This window comes from Coregonus clupeaformis, chromosome 3 (genome assembly GCF_020615455.1).
Source record: "Coregonus clupeaformis isolate EN_2021a chromosome 3, ASM2061545v1, whole genome shotgun sequence".
In the NCBI taxonomy this organism is placed as follows: Eukaryota; Metazoa; Chordata; class Actinopteri; order Salmoniformes; family Salmonidae; genus Coregonus; species Coregonus clupeaformis.
Window position 1 is genome coordinate 29058482 of NC_059194.1, and position 21151 is coordinate 29079632.

General features: G+C 44.4%; 1 protein-coding gene across 1 annotated transcript in view; it reads right to left on the minus strand.

Moving 5' to 3' along the window:
* Positions 1–1907: 1907 nt before the first annotated feature.
* LOC121546746 (short transient receptor potential channel 7) overlaps positions 1908–21151 on the minus strand; it is a 46859-nt gene continuing 27615 nt past the window's right edge. The window contains exons 6-11 of the mRNA XM_041857988.1: positions 18452–18716; positions 10774–10969; positions 10009–10230; positions 3440–3520; positions 2366–2441; positions 1908–2050 (exon numbers count right to left, since the gene is read on the minus strand). Of these exons, the coding sequence (XP_041713922.1) occupies positions 1908–2050; positions 2366–2441; positions 3440–3520; positions 10009–10230; positions 10774–10969; positions 18452–18716 (983 nt within the window). The remainder of the gene's footprint in view (positions 2051–2365; positions 2442–3439; positions 3521–10008; positions 10231–10773; positions 10970–18451; positions 18717–21151) is intronic.

A 21151-nucleotide genomic window follows, 5' to 3' on the forward strand; every position in this document is an offset into this window, starting at 1 on the left:
CTACTCTCTCTGTCTCCCTCTCTACTCTCTCTGTCTCCCTCTCTACTCTCTCTCCCTCTCTACTCTCTCTGTCTCCCTCTCTACTCTCTCTGTCTCCATCTCTATTCTCTCTGTCTCCATCTCTATCTCTCTGTCTCCCTCTCTACTCTCTCCATCTCTACTCTCTCTGTCTCCATCTCTACTCTGTCTGTCTCCATCTCTACTCTTTCTGTCTCCATCTCTACTCTCTCTGTCTCCATCTCTACTCTCTCTGTCTCCCTCTCTACTCTCTCTGTCTCCCTCTCTACTCTCTCTGTCTCCCTCTCTACTCTCTCTTCTCCCTCTCTGTCTCCATCTCTACTCTCTCTGTCTCCATCTCTACTCTGTCTGTCTCCATCTCTACTCTGTCTGTCTCCATCTCTACTCTCTCTCTCTCCCTCTCTACTCTCTCTGTCTCCCTCTCTACTCTCTCTGTCTCCCTCTCTATTCTGTCTCCCTCTCTATTCTGACTCCCTCTCTATTCCGACTCCTTCTCTACTCTGTCTCCCTCTCTACTCTGTCTCCCTCTCTACTCTGTCTGTCTCCCTCTCTACTCTGTCTGTCTCCCTCTCTACTCTGTCTGTTTCCCTCTCTACTCTGTCTGTCTCCCTCTCTACTCTGTCTGTCTCCCTCTCTACTTTGTCTCCCTCTCTACTCTGTCTCCCTCTCTACTCTGTCTCCCTCTCAAACTCTGTCTCCCTCTCTACTCTCTCTGTCCCCATCTCTACTCTCTCTGACTCCATCTCTACTCTCGCTGTCTCCCTCTCTACTCTCTCTGTCTCCCTCTCTACGCTCCATCTCTACTCTCTCTGTCTCCATCTCTATTCTCTCTGTCTCCCTCTCGACTCTCTCTGTCTCCATCTCTATTCTCTCTGTCTCCATCTCTATCTCTCCATCTCTACTCTCTCTGTCTCCATCTCTACTCTCTCTGTCTCCATCTCTACTCTCTCTGTCTCCATCTCTACTCTTTCTGTCTCCATCTCTACTCTCTCTGTCTCCATCTCTACCCTCTCTCTCTCTCTCTCTCACCCTCTCTACTCTCTCTGTCTCCATCTCTACTCTCTCTTCTCCCTCTACTCTGTCTGTCTCCATCTCTACTCTGTCTGTCTCCATCTCTACTCTGTCTGTCTCCATCTCTACTCTCTCTGTCTCCCTCTCTACTCTGTCTGTCTCCATCTCTACTCTCTCTGTCTCCATCTCTATTCTCTCTGTCTCCATCTCTATCTCTCCATCTCTACTCTCTCTGTCTCCATCTCTACTCTCTCTGTCTCCATCTCTACTCTCTCTCTCTCCCTCTCTACTCTCTCTCTCTCCCTCTCTACTCTCTCTACTCTCTCTGTCTCCCTCTCTACTCTCTCTGTCTCCCTCTCTACTCTCTCTGTCTCCCTCTCTACTCTCTCTGTTCCAATCTCCCTGGTAGGTTGAGCTGATGTATTTTGGCAGTGTGTGGGAAGGTTGACCTCTCGTCGCTGCCTCAGAATTCTACTCCAAGATGAAGAATTCTACTCTAAACATCCCCTACACTCCCCTCGTGCTGTTCAGAGCCTCCTCCCTTTTAGTCACTTTTCCTCTCTCCTGCCTCCTCTCTTCTCCCTCCGTCCCACTTATCTCCTCCCTTTCTCTCTTCTCCTCCTGTCCCATCTCTCTCCTCCCTCCACTAATTAGATCAGGACATCTACTCTCCTGAAAGCCACCTTTTCACCTCTCATCCCTGACCTCCTTTTCATCCACTCTCCATCACTCTCTCTCGCTCTCTCTCTTTCTCTGTAATTCTCTATCTGTCCCCTCCCCCTCTCTCTTCTCTCCTCTTTCCCACCTCTCACTCTCCCTGTATTTTCATGTCTCCCACTCCCCTCTCTCCTACCCCTTCTCCCCCTCGCCCCTCTCTCTCAGGGTTTTTTGGTGATGTTCTTGACAAACTTGTCACTGAGTTGTGTGATGAGGTCAGCCAGTTCTCCGGTGGCCTGAGACTTCTCCTCCAGAAGCTCATAGCGCAGGCTGGAGATGTCCTGCTTGATCTCCTTCAGCTCACCTAAAACACACACACACACAGATACACACACACAGTCAGGCAGAGTCACACACACACACCAGCACATGTAGGAGTGAAACACACACAAACACATGCACGCACATGAACACGGACACGCATACACACACTCACAACGTTGCTGTTCTATTACATGCTGTTAAGAATGAACTAACATTCAGGAGAGAGGACCAGACTGTGGTCCTTTAAGTTACTCTGCAGGATACAGTACACACACTCACACTGACAATACCCATCCAGGCAGGTAGCATCTGGTGAGGTACATAACGTCGACGTTAAAGGAGATTAGATTTTCACCTTCATTGACTTCATCGTTCTCTCTGTCAACCTGAGCCTTCAGAACATAGCGCTTAATGAGACGCTTCATGATCTTCTGCAGTACGACAGAGAAGAGAGGGAGGAGGAGAGGTGAGAAAAATATGAAGGGGAGAGAAGTGGAGAAGAGAGAGTTGGTTATGAAAGCTGACAATAATCTCTATTAAACACACACACACACACACATCCAGACATACACCCCCCCCCACACACACACACACACTACACTCTCACACTGTGTCACACTGTTCAGTTCTGAATGGTAAGTATTGATCTGAAACCTATACACTACACTCCTGTAGCTCTCTCTAAGACCCACTCAGTCTGTCCGTGCATTAAAACACTCTGGGAACCTGTCAAATATATATAGATGTTGTATTGTCACATACACCAGATAGGTGCAGTGAAATGTGTTGTTTTACAGGATCAGCCAGTGGTATGTGGAGCAAATTAGGGTTAAGTGCCATGCTCAAGGGCAAATTGACAGATTTTTCACCTTTACAGCTCAGGGGTTTCGAACCAGCGACCTTTCGGTTATTGGCCCAATGCTTTAACCGCTAGGCTACCTGCTGCCCTGCGTGCACTACATACACATTCACTGTGAGAAGCTGACCTGACATACCTAAATGCAGTGTGTGTGTGTCAGGAGAAAGGCTTTTAGAGAGAAGCATAATGGTGTGTGAGAGGCACAATAGAATGACCTCATGACGGAGGAAGAGAGAAGATTTCCCATAGGGAAAAGGTGGAGGACAGAAAGACCTTTCCTCATTCATCATTTTCCCCATTCAGTGAATCACTCCACACTCCTGCTCATTTATTCAGCTATTACCTGCTCCCACTAAATCAATTTCTCGATACTTCATTAAATCTATATGGAGTCATCTCGATACCTCATTAAATCTATATGGAGTCGTCTCGTTCTCTTTCCTTCTTTGCCCACCCATTCCCCTCTGATATTTATCACCTATTACCTCTACCTCCCCCTTCTACACCCCTCTCCCCTCTTTCTTTCTTTCTTTCTTGCTTACTTTCTATATATCTCTCATTCTCTCGTACCTGATATCTGGTGGGATGTTTAATGGGTTTTCTGAGAGTGGACTCCTCTCGTGGTCGACCGTGGGCTCTGTAGCGTTTGCCCTGCAACAACACAACATGAGTTATATATACAGTACCAGTCAAAAGTTTGGACACACTTACTCATTCAAGGGTTTTTCTTTATTTTTACTGTTTTTTACATTGTAGAATAATAGTGAAGACATCAAAACTATGAAATAACACATATGGAATCATGTAGTAACCAAAAAAGTGTTCAACAAATTATATTTGAGATTCTTCAAAGTAGCCACCCTTTTCCTTGATGACAGCTTTGCACACACTTGGCATTCGCTCAACCAGCTTCATGAGGAATGCTTTTCCAACAGTCTTGAAGGAGTTCCCACATATGCAGAGCACTTGTTCGCTGCTTTTCCTTCACTATGTGGTCCAACTCATCCCAAACCATCTCAATTGGGTTGAGGTCGGGTGATTGTGGAGGACAGGTCAACTGGTGCAGCACTCCATCACTCTCCTTGGTCAAATAGACCTTACAAAGCCTGGAGGTGTGTTTTGGGTCATTGTCCTGTTGAAAAACAATTGACAGTCCCACTAAGCGCAAACCTGATGGGATAGCGTATCGCTGCAGAATGCTGTGGTAGCCATGCTGGTTAAGTGTGCCTTGAATTTTAAATAAATCACAGACAGTGTCACCAGCAAAACACCCCCACACTATCCCACCTCCTCCTCCATGCTTCACGGTAGGAACCACACATGTGGAGATCATCTGTTCACCTACTCTGTGTCTCACAAAGACACGGCGGTTGGAATCAGAAATCTCAAATTTGGACTCATCAGACCAAAGGACAGATTTCCACCGGTCGAATGTCCATTGCTCATGTTTCTTGGCCCAAGCAAGTCTGTTCTTCTTATTGGTGTCCTTTAGTAGTGGTTTATTTGCAGCAATTCAACCATGAAGGCCTGATTTACGCAGTCTCCTCTGAACAGTTTATGTTGAGATGTGTCTGTTACTTGAACTCTGTGAAACATTTATTTGGGCTGCAATCTGAGGTGCAGTTAACTCTAATGAACTTATCCTCTGCAGCAGAGGTAACTCTGGGTCTTCCTTTTCGGTGGCTGTCCTCATGAGAGCCAGTTTCATCATAGTGCTTGATGTTTTTCAGCGGCAGGGACTGGGAGACTAGTCAGGATCGATGGAAAGATGAACGGAGCAAAGTACAGAGAGATCCTTGATGAAAACCTGCTCCAGTGTGCTCAGGACCTCAGACTGGGGCGAAGGTTCACCTTCCAACAGGAGAACGACCCTAAGCACACAGCCAAGACAACGCAGGAGTGGCTTCGGGATAAGTCTCTGAATGTCCTTGAGTGGACCAGCCAGAGCCCGGACTTGAACCAGATCGAACATCTCTGGAGAGACCTGAAAATAGCTGTTCAGCGACTCTCCCCATCCAACCTGACAGAGCTTGAGAGGGTCTGCAGAGAAGAATGGGAGAAACTCCCCAAATACAGGTGTGCCAAGCTTGTAGCGTCATACCCAAGAAGACTCAAGGCTGTAATCGCTGCGAAAGGTACTGAATACTTGTGTAAATGTGATTTTCTCTCAACCTGTGTGCACCTACGTTGTAATCTTTAATTCATAGTCTAGGTTGTAGCAACCTCTTGATGGGTATAGGGAAAATCATGTAGTAGCCTAAACCTGTCGATGTTGCATTGAACTGGATGAATGGAATATGAATGACAGTCATCCAATATTCTGTAATAGAAATAAGGCCATGCTCATGAAAAAAAAAAACGGCATATATATATATATATACACTGAGGGAAAAAAGTATTTGATCCCCTGCTGATTTTGTATGTTTGCCCACTGACAAAGACATGATCAGTCTATAATTTTAATGGTAGGTTTATTTGAACAGTGAGAGACAGAATAACAACAAAAAAATCCAGAAAAACGCATGTCAAAAATATTATAAATTGATTTGCATTTTAATGTGGGAAATAAGTATTTGACCCCTCTGCAAAACATGACTTAGTACTTGGTGGCAAAACCCGTTTCTTGTAGTTGGCCACCAGGTTAGCACACATCTCAGGAGGGATTTTGTTCCACTTCTCTTTGCAGATCTTCTCCAAGTCATTAAGGTTTCGAGGCTGACGTTTGGCAACTCGAACCTTCAGCTCCCTCCACAGATTTTCTATGGGATTAAGGTCTGGAGACTGGCTAGGCCACTCCAGGACCTTAATGTGCTTCTTCTTGAGCCACTCCTTTGTTGCCTTGGCCGTGGGTTTTGGGCCATTGTGATGCTGGAATACCCATCCACGACCCATTTTCAATGTCCTGGCTGAGGGAAGGAGGTTCTCACCCAAGATTTGACAGTACATGGCCCCGTCCATCGTACCTTTGATGCGGTGAAGTTGTCCGGTCCTCTTAGCAGAAAAACACCCCCAAAGCATAATGTTTCCACCTCCATGTTTGACGGTGGGGATGGTGTTCTTGGGGTCATAAGCAGCATTCCTCCTCCAAACACGGTGAGTTGAGTTGATGCCAAAGAGCTCGATTTTGGTCTCATCTGACCACAACACTTTCACCCAGTTCTCCTCTGAATCATTCAGATGTACATTGGCAAACTTCAGACGGCCCTGTATATGTGCTTTCTTGAGCAGGGGGACCTTGCGGGCGCTGCAGGATTTCAGTCCTTCATGGTGTAGTGTGTTACCAATTGTTTTCTTTGTGACTATGGTCCCAGCTGCCTTGAGATCATTGACAAGATCCTCCCGTGTAGTTCTGGGCTGATTCCTCACCGTTCTTATGATCATTGCAATTCCACGAGGTGAGATCTTGCATGGATCCCCAGGCCGAGGGAGATTGACAGTTCTTTTGTGTTTCTTCCATTTGCGAATAATCGCACCAACTGTTGTCACCTTCTCACCAAGCTGCTTGGTGATGGTCTTGTAGCCCATTCCAGCCTTGTGTAGGTCTACAATCTTGTCCCTGACATCCTTGGAGAGCTCTTTGGTCTTGGCCATGGTGGAGAGTTTGGAATCTGATTGATTGATTGCTTCTGTGGACAGGTGTCTTTTATACAGGTAACAAGCTGAGATTAGGAGCACTCTCTTTAAGAGTGTGCTCCTAATCTCAGCTCGTTACCTGTATAAGACACCTGGGAGCCATAAATCTTTCTGATTGAGAGGGGGTCAAATACTTATTTCCCTCATTAAAATGCAAATCAATTTATAACATTTTTGACATGCGTTTTTCTGGATTGTTTTGTTGTTATTCTGTCTCTCACTGTTCAAATAAACCTACCATTAAAATTATAGACTGATCATTTCTTTGTCAGTGGGCAAACGTACAAAATCAGCAGGGGATCAATACTTTTTTCCCTCACTGTATATACAGTGGGGAAAAAAAGTATTTAGTCAGCCACCAATTGTGCAAGTTCTCCAACTTAAAAAGATGAGAGAGGCCTGTAATTTTCATCATAGGTACACGTCAACTATGACAGACAAAATGATAATTTTTTTCCCAGAAAATCACATTGTAGGATTTTTTATGAATTTATTTGCAAATTATGGTGGAAAATAAGTATTTGGTCAATAACAAAAGTTTCTCAATACTTTGTTATATACCCTTTGTTGGCAATGACACAGGTCAAACGTTTTCTGTAAGTCTTCACAAGGTTTTCACACACTGTTGCTGGTATTTTGGCCCATTCCTCCATGCAGATCTCCTCTAGAGCAGTGATGTTTTGGGGCTGTCGCTGGTCAACACACTTTCAACTCCCTCCAAAGATTTTCTATGGGGTTGAGATCTGGAGACTGGCTAGGCCACTCCAGGACCTTGAAATGCTTCTTACGAAGCCACTCCTTCGTAGCCCGGGCGGTGTGTTTGGGATCACTGTCATGCTGAAAGACCCAGCCACGTTTCATCTTCAATGCCCTTGCTGATGGAAGGAGGTTTTCACTCAAAATCTCACGATACATGGCCCCATTCATTCTTTCCTTTACACAGATCAGTCGTCCTGGTCCCTTTGCAGAAAAACAGCCCCAAAGCATGATGTTTCCACCCCCATGCTTCACAGTAGGTATGGTGTTCTTTGGATGCAACTCAGCATTCTTTGTCCTCCAAACACGACGAGTTGAGTTTTTACCAAAAAGTTATATTTTGGTTTCATCTGACCATATGACATTCTCCCAATCCTCTTCTGGATCATCCAAATGCACTCTAGCAAACTTCAGACGGGCCTGGACATGTACTGGCTTAAGCAGGGGGACACGTCTGGCACTGCAGGATTTGAGTCCCTGGCGGCGTAGTGTGTTACTGATGGTAGGCTTTGTTACTTTGGTCCCAGCTCTCTGCAGGTCATTCACTAGGTCCCCCCGTGTGGTTCTGGGATTTTTGCTCACCGTTCTTGTGATAATTTTAACCCCACGGGGTGAGATCTTGCGTGGAGCCCCAGATCGAGGGAGATTATCAGTGGTCTTGTATGTCTTCCATTTCCTAATAATTGCTCCCACAGTTGATTTCTTCAAACCAAGCTGCTTACCTATTGCAGATTCAGTCTTCCCAGCCTGGTGCAGGTCTACAATTTTGTTTCTGGTGTCCTTTGACAGCTCTTTGGTCTTGGCCATAGTGGAGTTTGGAGTGTGACTGTTTGAGGTTGTGGACAGGTGTCTTTTATACTGATAACAAGTTCAAACAGGTGCCATTAATACAGGTAACGAGTGGAGGACAGAGGAGCCTCTTAAAGAAGAAGTTACAGGTCTGTGAGAGCCAGAAATCTTGCTTGTTTGTAGGTGACCAAATACTTATTTTCCACCATAATTTGCAAATAAATTCATAAAAAATCATACAATGTGACTTTCTGGAAAAAAAATTCTCAATGGAAATTACAGGCCTCTCTCATCTTTTTAAGTGGGAGAACTTGCACAATTGGTGGCTGACTAAATACTTTTTTCCCCCACTGTATATATATATATATATGACTTCGGGACGTCTATATAAATAGATACAAAATAATACTGTATAATATGTTCTCTTTTTTTCTGTGGCACAAACATGATTCCTGTTATCTTGGAATAATGTGTATTGTGTCACTGTGTGGTGATGTAACCACACTCGGCTCTGCTAAATTTCAATGACCTGGTTTTAATGTCCTCTTCTAGATTTACTTAGTGTCCTACAAGTCCTTATTTTCATTTTGGCAGGAGATACATTCAAACACACACACATGTGCTCGCACGCACGCACAGATATACACACACAGCTCTGGGGCTCGTAAAGCTGCCAAGCTTGTCATCATCAGTGGCATGGCAAAACAAGACATGGCGCCAAACTGCAATGGCTCCTGAAACCCCAGACAGACACACACCCACTAACCTGTGCACTAGCCCTGCATACTAACACGCACGCACGCACGCACGCACACACGCACACCACGCACACACGCACACACGCACACACACACACACACACACACACACACACACACACACACACACACACACACACACACACACACACACACACACACACACACACACACACACACACACACACAATAACAACAGTTACAAACACAATGTACACAAACACTCTAAAAGTGAAGGAGGTTGCTGTATACATGCATGTCTCTTTCAGAAAGAGAGAAATAGCTGTAGTTTACTCCTACAAACTCACTTGACATTTTTCACGTCTTCCAAAGGTGTAGTGTGAGTCTATCTATCGATTGCTCACGTAATGCTCTGCTCAGTTGTGTTTCATAGCCAAGCCATCAGATATATGTCTACCCACAGAGGCAGTTCTATGAAACTGATCCTGCCTCTATAAACCAGGTTAAACATTAGGAAGGAGCGGGCATATTCAATAGCTCCTATACTACATTCTGAAGCCTTTGAAATACATCCAATAGTCTCCACAACACATCCACCACCAAAATAAACCAAGCAGCTTCAGCAATAGCTTTGGCAAAACATTGTGCAATGCCATTTAGATCTGGCTGTGCCCTAGATGTCAGCTGTGCCTTTGTGTTACGTGTGACATGTTTTTCTTTCTCCCAATCGTCCTTTGTAGTGTGTGTTTGGTTCAGAGTGGTTGTTCTGTTTGTGTGTTCTGGTTATTACAGGTGTGCTGAGTTGCGGCTGATGATGGTGGGCGTGGCTTCGGTCCGGAGTCCTGGCAGCTGTGGTTGAGTGACTGACTGACTAGAGCATATAAACTGTTTGTCGTGTGAGCTGGAGGGAGAGAGGGGGCACTTTTTGTTTGGCTGTTTGAGGATTTGGTTATTGGTTGTGTTCCAGCCTGTCCTCCTGCTGTACACCCTACCTGGGTCCTGGAGAAGGGAAAGGTAGTTCTGCCCATAGGTGTACATTCACACGTAGATAACCCACTGGTTTACACACTAGGTTAGCCGGGCGGGTGTCACCCCTGTATTTGTGGTAACAGGTAGGAAAGGTGGTTAAGGCTTAGAGTGTGATAGGAAGGCTTTGTATAAGATCAAACACTTACTAGCATCTACAGTATGTATTGATACAATTAGGGTTTGCCTTTTGACCTTTGCCCTCTCCCCTCTGACCTTGAGTCCTGAGTTGAGCATGCCCATCTCTAGCTCGTTGTCATGGCGACACCCCTTGGCCTTGCAGAGGTGAACGATGCAGGCCTTGGTGCGGAGGACCAGGTAGTACCAGGACTTGGGAGAAGGCACCATGTTGAAGGGAGTGGGCAGAGTGCGACCCTCGTCAAAGTAGGACATCCACAGCTTGGCACGGGCAAACTTCCACTCTACATCTGCATCAGTCTGGAGGGGACAGACACACATGGACATACAGACACAAACAAATAAATGCAGGCGCACACATAAACATACATTGGTATTAACAAATATTTCACACTGAATATTCGTTTCTTCAGCTAAACATTATCATAACGCAACCATTGTATGATTGGATAATTCCTAATTACATTTTAGTCATTTAGCAGACGCTCTTATCCAGAGCGACTTACAGTTAGTGAGTGCATACATTATTTTTATAATTTTTTCTTCATACTGGCCCCCCGTGGGAATCGAACCCACAACCCTGGCGTTGCAAACACCATGCCAACTGAGCTACATCCCTGCCGGCCATTCCCTCCCGTACCCTGGATGACGCTGGGCCAATTGTGCGCCGCCCCATGGGTCTCCCGGTCGCGGCCGGCTACGACAGAGCCTGGATTTGAACCAGGATCTCTAGTGGCACATCTAGCACTGTGATGCAGTGCCTTAGACCACTGCGCCACTCAGGAATGAATGAGTTATTAATAGGACTGACCTCTATATGAATTACTTATTAATAGGACTGACCTCTATCTCCTGGTAGGAGCTATTGATCATAGCGATGAGCATGTTGAGTAGAACCACCACCATTGTGACGTTATAGACCCCGAACAGCACATAACCAATGTTCTCTATGAACTTATGGTCATACTTCAGGACCACGGAGATCACCTCTGACAGACCGAAGATGGACCAGAACAGGGTCTTAAAGCTCTCCTCCACCCTGGGGAAACACATGGATGCACACGCAAGCATGAGTCTATAAACGAGAGTGTAATGTTCTTTTAGTAGAGTTTATGAGCTGGCACTGATGAAATAGCTGATGAGTCATGTCCAATTCCAACACATTATCCCCCCACCAGGAAAGCTCAATGAAGAGGCAAAGCCAGTTCTCCTGTTTCTGGTTGTGCACAGAACGGAAAAGGTTGGTAATGTCTGGTCTAGTCCAGTCCATTCGGTTCTGCTTTTAGTCTCCGTGCTCATGGCGTGATCTGCTGCGCCCTTGTTTCGTTTCACGAGAACAGGTTGGTCAAATGAGGTTACAGTGCTCTAGCTAGCCCTGTCAGAGACCCAAGCTCTGAGGGGGTTTGGAGTGTGCTAAACATACACTTTGCCTAAAGAACACACAGTTGGACACAATCCTGTCAATAAATATTCATAGAGTGGCAGAGCAGGAGGGAGGGGTGAAGGGGATAAGAGATGTCAACCACAGGCCTGTGTGTGTACTTCAATAAACCTCTCCTCTTCCAGCGCTTAGAGCCACACACTGCTTAACCTCCAAGACTCACTCTCTCTCTGTAGTAACTTATTAAACAACTAACCCATATGCCATGTGTCAGCTCGATGTGCTGTAGTACATGGCTGAATAAAACTGAATTATTTCTCTATTGGACAATGTTCTCATGTGGAACAGTATTCATATCACCATATATCCATTGATCCTTGCTAATGTTTATTGAATTCACTTTCCTCTGACCTGGGGCTCACATGCCAAACTCATTTCAATATGCAAGACTCTTTACATGTATTTAGAAATATGATTTACATTTTATTAGGCAGGGAAAAGGATAGAAAATGATTTCTAATAGAAGCTTATGACATACACGGATATCCCCACTTGTCTGCAGAGATACAGTAGTACTTTCTATATGATTTACCTGCCTAAACTCTCCTTGCCCACTGTATAATATTCTGTCAGTCGCCGCCTCCCACTACCCCTCCTATACACACAGAGAGCAGACCAGTTGATGCAGGGTGGTGAGCCATCATTAAACGCTTCTGTCTAGTTCCCTAACAGCTGGTCACAGTAGGTGCCTTCAGAGACACAGTAAGCCTTAACCCTCAGGAGAGCACCTCACTGACAGGAGAGAGGGAGGGAGTACAAGACACCACACACACACTGCCTACGAGGGAGAATGGTGGTGACTCACCTCTGCTCTGTATGTGTAATCCAAACCCAATTTCTGCTCATCTACTCCCCCAGGAGACTCATATGAACACAGGCTCTCATATGGTATCTCTCCCTCTCTCTCTCTCTCTCTCTAACTTTCTTTTCCATCTTTCCTTTTCTCTCTTCTCTATCTTTCTTCAGTGCCACTCTCTCCCTCCAATCCACTCTGTCTCTTTCTGTCTCTATCTTTATCGCACTGTCTCTCTATAATCAGCTAAATCAATGCTGCAGATCAGTAAATTACTGACTTTTAATACAAATATTCTCTCGCTCTAGCTCATCATTCCGATATTAAAATCCTCTCCATCCCTCTCTCTTTCTATCCCTCCCTTCTAGCATTTAGATATGAGCTTCCCTCCCTCCTTTCCTCCCTCGTCGTCTCCCTCGCGCCATCTATCAGTGCTATCAGGAGAGCGGTGCAGACAGTCAGACAGACATCTTTAAGTATTCAACTCAGATTAACTTTCCTCTATCATGCTGCTGAGCCGTATCCATGGTGACAGACGGGTGGCACCTCTGGTCTTAATCAATGTGATTTGTTTGAGTGTGTGTGTAGTGTGTGTGTCTTCTCAGGTCATATGTATTGAAATGGGATTTGAACAGCGGGAGACAAGCAATTAGGAGCTTTATGACAACACAAGTGTCCATCACGCTCTATCAATTTTTGACCTCCTTCTCAATATACCTCTCTCTATCTCTCTCTCTCTCGCTCTAATTCAGATGCGCTTGACTGATCATGGCACATCCCGATTTACATATCTACAGAAATTAATAACCACTCTCTTTCACTCAGATCCCTCTCTCTCAACCTTTATATCACTCTCTCCTTTTCTCCTTCTCTCATTTTGTATGCGTATATATATATATATGTTCCTTTTTTGCCCACGCTAAACTGGCATGCCATACCACCAGCCCTATTTACCCTTCCCTCTCACACCCCTCTCTCTCTATCAGTCTCATCCACATCCTCAACTCTCTATCTCTCCACTCTTCCTCTCTCACTCCATCACATCTCACTCTTTCTAGGTTTCGCCCTCTCCCTCCTTCGCAGCTTGTTCTCCCATGTATGTGTCTTCTTCATCTTATCCCTCTGATTCCCACTCTCTCCTGTCTGTGCCAGTGGCCTGTTTCCCTTATTGTGGCCAGCCAAGAATCCTCCTCTGCTTCTCTCCTGCCCCCTCTAGTCTCTCTATCCACCTCTCTTCACTCCATACTCATTCCTCCTTTCATCTTGCTTTTATCTCATTTGTTTCTCATCCTTCTCTCTGTCTAATTTGCCCTTCTCTCTTTTCTCCTCTCTACTCCAGATGGTCTCTCCTTTCCCTCTATCTTTTACTTCCTGACTCCCCCTCCTTTACTCTATCTCTCCATTACTCTCCTCTTGTCTGGCAGTCAGGTCTGTACAGCAGTGTACTCATGCATGGCTGACTAGAACATAGAGACAGGCCTACTGCTTCTCCAGAGGTGCCTGGCTGAGAATCCTAATAACCTGCCGTGTGTGTGTGTGTGTGTGTGTTTGTGTGTGTGTGTGTGAGAGAGAGAGAGAGAGAGAGAGAGAGAGAGAGAGAGAGAGAGTGTGTGTGTGTGTGCAAGAGAAGAATAATATGTTTGCTTTTGTGTGTGAGTGTGTTTGGTTCTGAAGGCTAGAATAATAGCCATTAGGGCATACAGTCAGCTGCACCTTCACTGTCTGAATCCTCTGGCCATCCTCCAAAGAACCCCCTTCACCCTCTCCACGGCCTCCACTCAGAGTGCTTCCTCCTGGGGTATCATTATCACCACCACCTGCCTCCCTCAATCACCACTGGAGCCATCAAACCTGCCCTCACTACCATCCTCCATCAAAACCTACCCTGTCTGTTATACTCAATAACACAGAGTGATAGCAGATACACGCACATAGGTACCCACACACACATTCACATATGTCTAAACCAACTGTTCTGAAGCATCATGCAAATTCTACCAACTTCCAATTACCCTCTGGACTTCCCCCTATCCTGTCAACTCACCACACCTGAAATCACTCTGCTAATCACCATTCCTCTCACATTCCTCTGGTATAAAGCAGCTTGTGTTTTCCTTAATGTTTGGTGGCATGGGGCGGCCCAAGTCTTTCCCCGTCCCTGTCCATGGCTGCGTTTAGACAGGCAGCCCAATTCTGATAATCTTTTCCACAAATTGATCTTTTGAACAATCACATCAGATATTTTCACGTCAGATCTTTTTTAAGGCTGATCTGATTGGTCAAAAGACCAATTAGTGAAAAAATATCAGAATTGGGCTGCCTGTCTAAACGCAGCCCATGTTGTGCATACCTGAGTTTAAGTAAGTGCCTTTTCATATGTTTGGAGATTGTATAATGCTAACTTCCTAGCCTGTGTGTGTATATATACATATACACACACAAAGGTATATGGACACCCCTTCAAATTAGTGGATTCGGCTAGTTCAGCCACACCGTTGCTGACAGCCATGCAATCTCCACAGACAAACACTGTCAGTACTGAAGAGCTCAGTGACTTTCAACGTGGCACCGTTTTAAGATGCCACCTTTCCAAAAAGTCAGTTTGTCAAATTTCTGCCCCGGTAAACTGTAAGTGCTGTTATTGTGAAGTGGAAACGTCTAGGCACAACAACGGCTCAGCCGCGAAGTGGTAGGCCAAACAAGCTCACAGAATGGGTCTGCCGAGTGCTGAAGCACGTAGCACTTAAAAATCATCTGTCCTCGGTTGCAACATTCACTACCGAGTTCCAAACTGCCTCTGGAAGCAACGTCAGCACAAGAACTGTTCGTCGGGACCTTCATGAAATGGGTTTCCATGGCCGGCAGCCGCACACAAGCCTAAGATCACCATGCGCAATGCTGGAGTTATGTAAAGCTTGCCGCCATTTGACTCTGGTGCAGTGGAAACGTGTTCTCTGGAGTGATGAATCACGCTTCACAATCTGACAGTCCGACGGACGAATCTGGGTTTGGCGAATGCCAGGAGAATGCTACTTACCCCAAATACAGGTGTGCCAAGCTTGTAGACTCATACCCAAGAAAACTTGAGGCTGTAATCACTGCCAAAGATGCTTCAAAAAAAGTACTGAGTAAAGGGTCTGAATACTTAAATAAATGTGATATTTCAGTTTTTTTATTTTTAATACATTTGCAAACAATTCTAAAAACGTGTTTTCACTTTGTCATTCTATTGTGTGTAGATTGATGAGAGATTTAAAAAGAAAATCAATTTTAGAATAAAGCTGTAATGTAACAAAATGTGAAAAAAGTCAAGGGGTCTGAATACTTTCCGAATGCACTGTATATATATATATATATATATACAGTGCTGTGAAAAAGTATTTGCCCCCTTTCTAATCTTCTCTACTTTTAAATATTTTTGACACTGAATGTTATCAGATCTTCAACCAAAACCTGATATTAGATAAAGGGAACCATATTGAACAAATAACACAACAATTACATACTTATTTTCTTTATTAAACAAAGTTTAATAAACAAAGTTATGCAACACCCAATGCCCCTGTGTGAAAAAGTAATTGCCCCCTTACACTCATCAACTGTAACTTGTGGTCCTCTGTAGCTCACCTGGTAGAGCACGGTGCTTGTAACGCCAAGGTAGTGGGTTCGATCCCCGGGACCACCCATACACAAAAATGTATGCACGCATGACTGTAAGTCGCTTTGGATAAAAGCGTCTGCTAAATGGCATATTATTAACTGGTTGTGCCACCTTTAGCTGCAATGACTGCAACCAAACACTTCCTGTAGTTATGGATCAGTCTCTCACGTCGCTGTGGAAGAATTTTGGCCCACTCTTCCACTCAGCCACATTTGTGGGTTTTCAAGCATGAACTGCTTGTTTCAAGTCCTGCCACAACATCTCAATTGGGAATAGGTCTGGACTTTGACTAGGCCATTCCAAAACTTCAAATGTGTTGCTTTTTAGCCATTTTCATGTAGACTTGATTCTGTGTTTTGGATCTTTGTCTTGCTGCATGACCCAGCTGCGCTTCAGCTTCAGCTCACACACGGATGGCCTGACATTCTCCTGTAGAATTGTCTGATACAGAGCAGAATTGATGGTTCCTTCTATTAAGGCAAGTCGTCCAGTTCCTGAGGCAGCAAAGCATCCCCAAACCTTCACTACACCACCACCATGCTTAACTGTTGGTATAAGGTTCTTACTGTGGAATGCAGTGTTTGGTTTTCACCGGGCATAATGGGACCCATGTCATCCAAGAAGTTATACTTTTGACTCATCTGTCCATAGAACATTCTTCCAAGAGTCTTGATGATCATCCAGGTGCTTCCAGGAGCTTTTTGGCAAACTTGAATAAACTTTTTCGATGAGATGGGTCCCATTATGTCTGGCGAAAACCAAACACTGCATTCCACAGTAAGAACCTCATACCAACGGTCAAGCATGGTGGTGGTAGTGTGATGGTTTGGGGAATTCTTTAGTTACCAGTGATGTCCTTTGTTCCTGTTAGCCTGTGTGTTATACCTTTTTACATTCTCCTATTAGTTATGGCACTTTGTATGTATGGTAATGTATTTATTTTATTTTTTGTCATTTTTTAGCAGACGCTCTTATCCAGAGCGACTTACAGTTAGTGAGTGCATACATTTTTCATACTGGCCCCCCGTGGGAATCCAACCCACAACCCTGGCGTTGCAAACGCCATGCTCTACCAACTGAGCTTCACTTTTGTATCCTCCAGAACCACAACATCCTTTCAGACAACCTTAGCTACCAGGCTGGCAAGCCATTCTATATCTCCATCCTACTCCCCATGTGCTCTCCTGTGTCCTTGTGCTGGGCCTTTATTAGTTAGTTAATAAATGAATACCCTGAACTGGAAACCTTGTCCTCAAGCAACATTCCTATATCCTGACCGATACACCATAGTTGCAATTTCACTCCTCAACCTAGCCTAAGATACAGTCCAACCTACTCCTTTTCTTTACCAGATAAATTATGAATGTATATTCCACCTTGAAAATGTTACTCCTACAGAAGCACAGAAATTATTGAAATGAAGTATGTGCGGTCACCACCTTCTGTTATTGTCTTTTACTAATGGAGTCAGAATTGGAGTCATAATGACCCCTTGTGGAGCTAGTAAGAACTTGTCGACAGTAGAATTCATTCAAAACAGCTCACTGGTTGATAGGCTACTATAAATTCAAGTGGAATGATATATCAGCTGGAATCCTCAAAACTGACATCAGAAACAAATCCCAACTGTGTTTCAAGGCAACACAGGCTGCGTTTAGATTGGTATTTTGACCACTGTGAAAAGATCTGATGTGATTGGTCAAAAGACCAATTAGTGGAAAAAAAGTTCAGTGTGCTCTGTGAACGCAGCCCTTGAGAGTACTATTCAGACCTTAGAGTCCAAGACAGAGCCCTAAAACTGAATATCCTCTGTGGGGAGTAAAAGTAATGAGTCCGACGTTTGTACCGGTACCGCCTCAGCAGACTGGTGGTTCTATGTGATCAGCCAAGCAGAACCCATTCCAGACTCCACGGCTCTCTGTGGTTCTACCTCACTACACACAGATGGAACAGAGGAGTTCTCACAACTAAAAACTGACTGACTGACTGACAGATGGCCAGACTGACTGACCGACAGACTGACGGACAGGCTGGATCCAAAATCCATTAGCCAAGTGACTGAGATGATTGAGTGGAAAGTTTCAGTCTGTGTCATTTGAAAGAGTGATAGAATGATAAAATGATCATGTGTCTCTGGTCTAAAGTACTAAATTGACATTCTGAGAGGAGAGGAGGGAAGAGGTCTGAATGACTGTGTCTTCTCTCTCTAAGATAAATGTTGACAAACGGTTCCTAAACGAGCCAGCCACAGGATAAAGATTGATGACATCACTTTGCGACGTTGCTAAAATCAACAGGCGGACATTGACTGAATCCCACATGTGTCTGTCATCATGGATGTGAAAGGAACAACAGATTCCAGAAAACATCATGGTGGATTTCCACTGATTAACTGGACAGAGATGTAGCCAGACACTACTTTCACCTGTCCTATCAGAAGAGAGCTTTGAAAGAAAGCTGACCTTGTGGGATTCCACCAGTATCTTTCCTAAATCACTTGACAAAAAAACAAATGATGTGTTTCACTCATCTCACTAATCTTCCATTTGTGTACGTGTCAGTGTGCGCGCGTGCGTGTATGCGCACGTGTGTGTGTACAGTATGTGTATTGTATTTTCTCACTCACGTGGTGAAGGCAGGGTTGTACTTGGCTCCTAGGTAGTAGGAGTAGAGGTTGAACATGCCGATCATGAAGGCCACAAATACCATGATGAAGATGACCATGAACTTGAAGATGTCCTTCACCGTCCGGCCCAGGGAGATCTGGAGGGGGCCGAAGCTCTCGTTGGCTGGTAGGATGTAGGCGATGCGGGAGAAACTCAGCACCACAGCGATGGCATACAGACCCTCTGAGATGATCTGGGGGTCAGATGGATGCCACTTATTCCTGGCTGAGAGGGGGAGGGGTGGGGGGAGAGAGAGTTGGAATTGAATGTCATTGAAATAACTGGATTGTAGGTGAAGGAGAGAGAGAGGAGGGAGGGGGAAAGGGAAGACAGGGATGGAAAACGATATGTAGAGAGGGAGGGAGTTGGAAAAGAGAGAGAGAAAGGGGTGGGACAGTTAGAAAAAGAGAGTGAGAGAGGAAGACGTAGAGCAGGATATGTATGAGAAACATAGGGATAGGAACACAGAGACAAACCGTAGGGAGAGAATATGAAAAATAGAAGAGTGTGTGGAAGAGAGAGAAGTAGCCAAAAAAGAAAGCAGACAGGTCACCAGATACAAGGGGCAACAGTGAGCGCTGTTACCTTCAAGTAGGCTTCGGTTTTGCCAGGATGTTGTGGGGGCAGAGATGGCAGATGATTGTAAGCATCTGATTCCAAAGGTTGCAAGTTCAAATCCAGCGATAGAATGTTGTTTTTGAGATGTTTGTTTTAAGCCTATCCCAAACTTTAACTCTTACCTTAACCATTCTGAGTTAATGCCTAACCTTAAAGAGGGACTGACAGCATTTTAGCAACATGAAATCTGTTCATATACACCCCCAGGAAGAATATTACACTTTTTACATATTCTGACAAGTGAGCACTTAGATATGGTCATGTTCACTTTTTTATAAATTCTTAGAATGTTTGAGAATGACATAGAGTAAGGCATTTGTGAAAATTCTATAGCAATATAGAGAGGGAAAGCGGCCGTGCGTTTGGACAATTAATAGACACTGCAGTAAATAAAACCTAATAAAAACATCTGTCCAGGACCAGACTCAGACAGGTGCGCCATAGCCAATCAGAACTACAATAGGCCTTTATGCAAACAAGCCATTTGCCACACGGGCCTGCCATCATTCACTTTGAACTGAACTGTGTGTTTACAGGTAGTTACAACAGTGCAACTTTAGATCAATAGAATGCATTCGGCAAAAGCCACAAAATACACCTGAGTGGATTTCTGAAAATATTTAAATACCACGGGTGTTCTCTTACATTTGGGAACTTTACAGTCCTATTGATCAAACAACCATAAAAAGGTAGGCTATCTTTCCCTATATGCACATCAACAACAACAAGATCAACAACTAATGCTAGCCAGACCAAGATGAGCTAAAATCTAATGAAGGATCATTAAATAAACCCTCTCAAACTTTTTCAGCTAGTTGGTCATCAAAAATTGCACTGATAAACGATGGGGAATAGTAAGTCGCCTGCTCGTCCTTCTGCTGCTTTACGGCCAATGCACGCTTGTCCCAACCAAACACCCAAGCTAACTGGATAAAGAGAACACCTCACTCTGACCATTTTACTTGCCCTAGCAAAGCTGGTTAGCAAAGCAATTCACATTTCTTTCTAGCTAACCAAACGACACCTGCATCTCTAGCTGTGTAGCCACCGAAAAATGAAGGGAAAAACAGTCAGTCACTCACCCACTCCTCCAATTACATGACATCCTCCTAGCAGCTAGCTAGCTAACGTTAGGCTCCATGTTTTTAGTTTGCTACATAAATATATAAGCTAGCCTATTAGCCACGTTATGACTGACTTGTGATCATTGCCCTTGCTAGTTGGATTGTATTGACATTCCCAGCCTTAGTTACATTCGGCCGTTTTTGTCCAAAATATTGAGCCATTGAAACTAAAACAGTGCATTCCGAATCGAGGCAGCAAACAATGTATCAGGCCAGCTGTGATTTACAACCTGATAGCAATATGTTTTGGACTACGAAGAAATATTGGACAACTTGGAGTGTCAGCATAGTGCAATACAAAGGCCAGGTGTAACACTTAGTAATCAAAACTGGATGGTGTTCAGAGATAGATGGGAGGAGTCGAGGGTAGCTGAAGGATGGGACTAAAAACAAACAAAAGATAACTATTGCAAAATATACTGTGTCTGTAAAATGTATATATTATGTACAAGCTGGAAGTAGAAGCCTAAGTGTTGTTGTCCATTAGTTTACTCAAATTAGGGGAGGGGTGGTAGGGTTAGGGGAAAACAATAAAGGAAAATATATTTTATATATACTGTATATATTACCAAAAATATATATCTATGGGAGATTGGAAATGATGCAGACAATTACATTGATGGAAGCCACAATCTATCTTCAATATTAAAGTTGATCTACCCCCTTTTTATTTTTTATTTTTTTATAACACTTTCTTTGGAAAAACGGCTTCCTTACTTCAAAGAACCAAAACCCCCCAGGGGAACAGCAGAACACCCCTGGACAGCATGGAAAAGAGAGGAGCAGAGAGGAACACACAGACACGCACAGACAATTACCACAGCTTTGGGGTGTGTGACCGAATGCTTCATTGTGTGTGTTGGCTGTTTCAAAGTACTGATGTGTAAACAGTGGGGAGGCCATCATGTGCATGCGTAT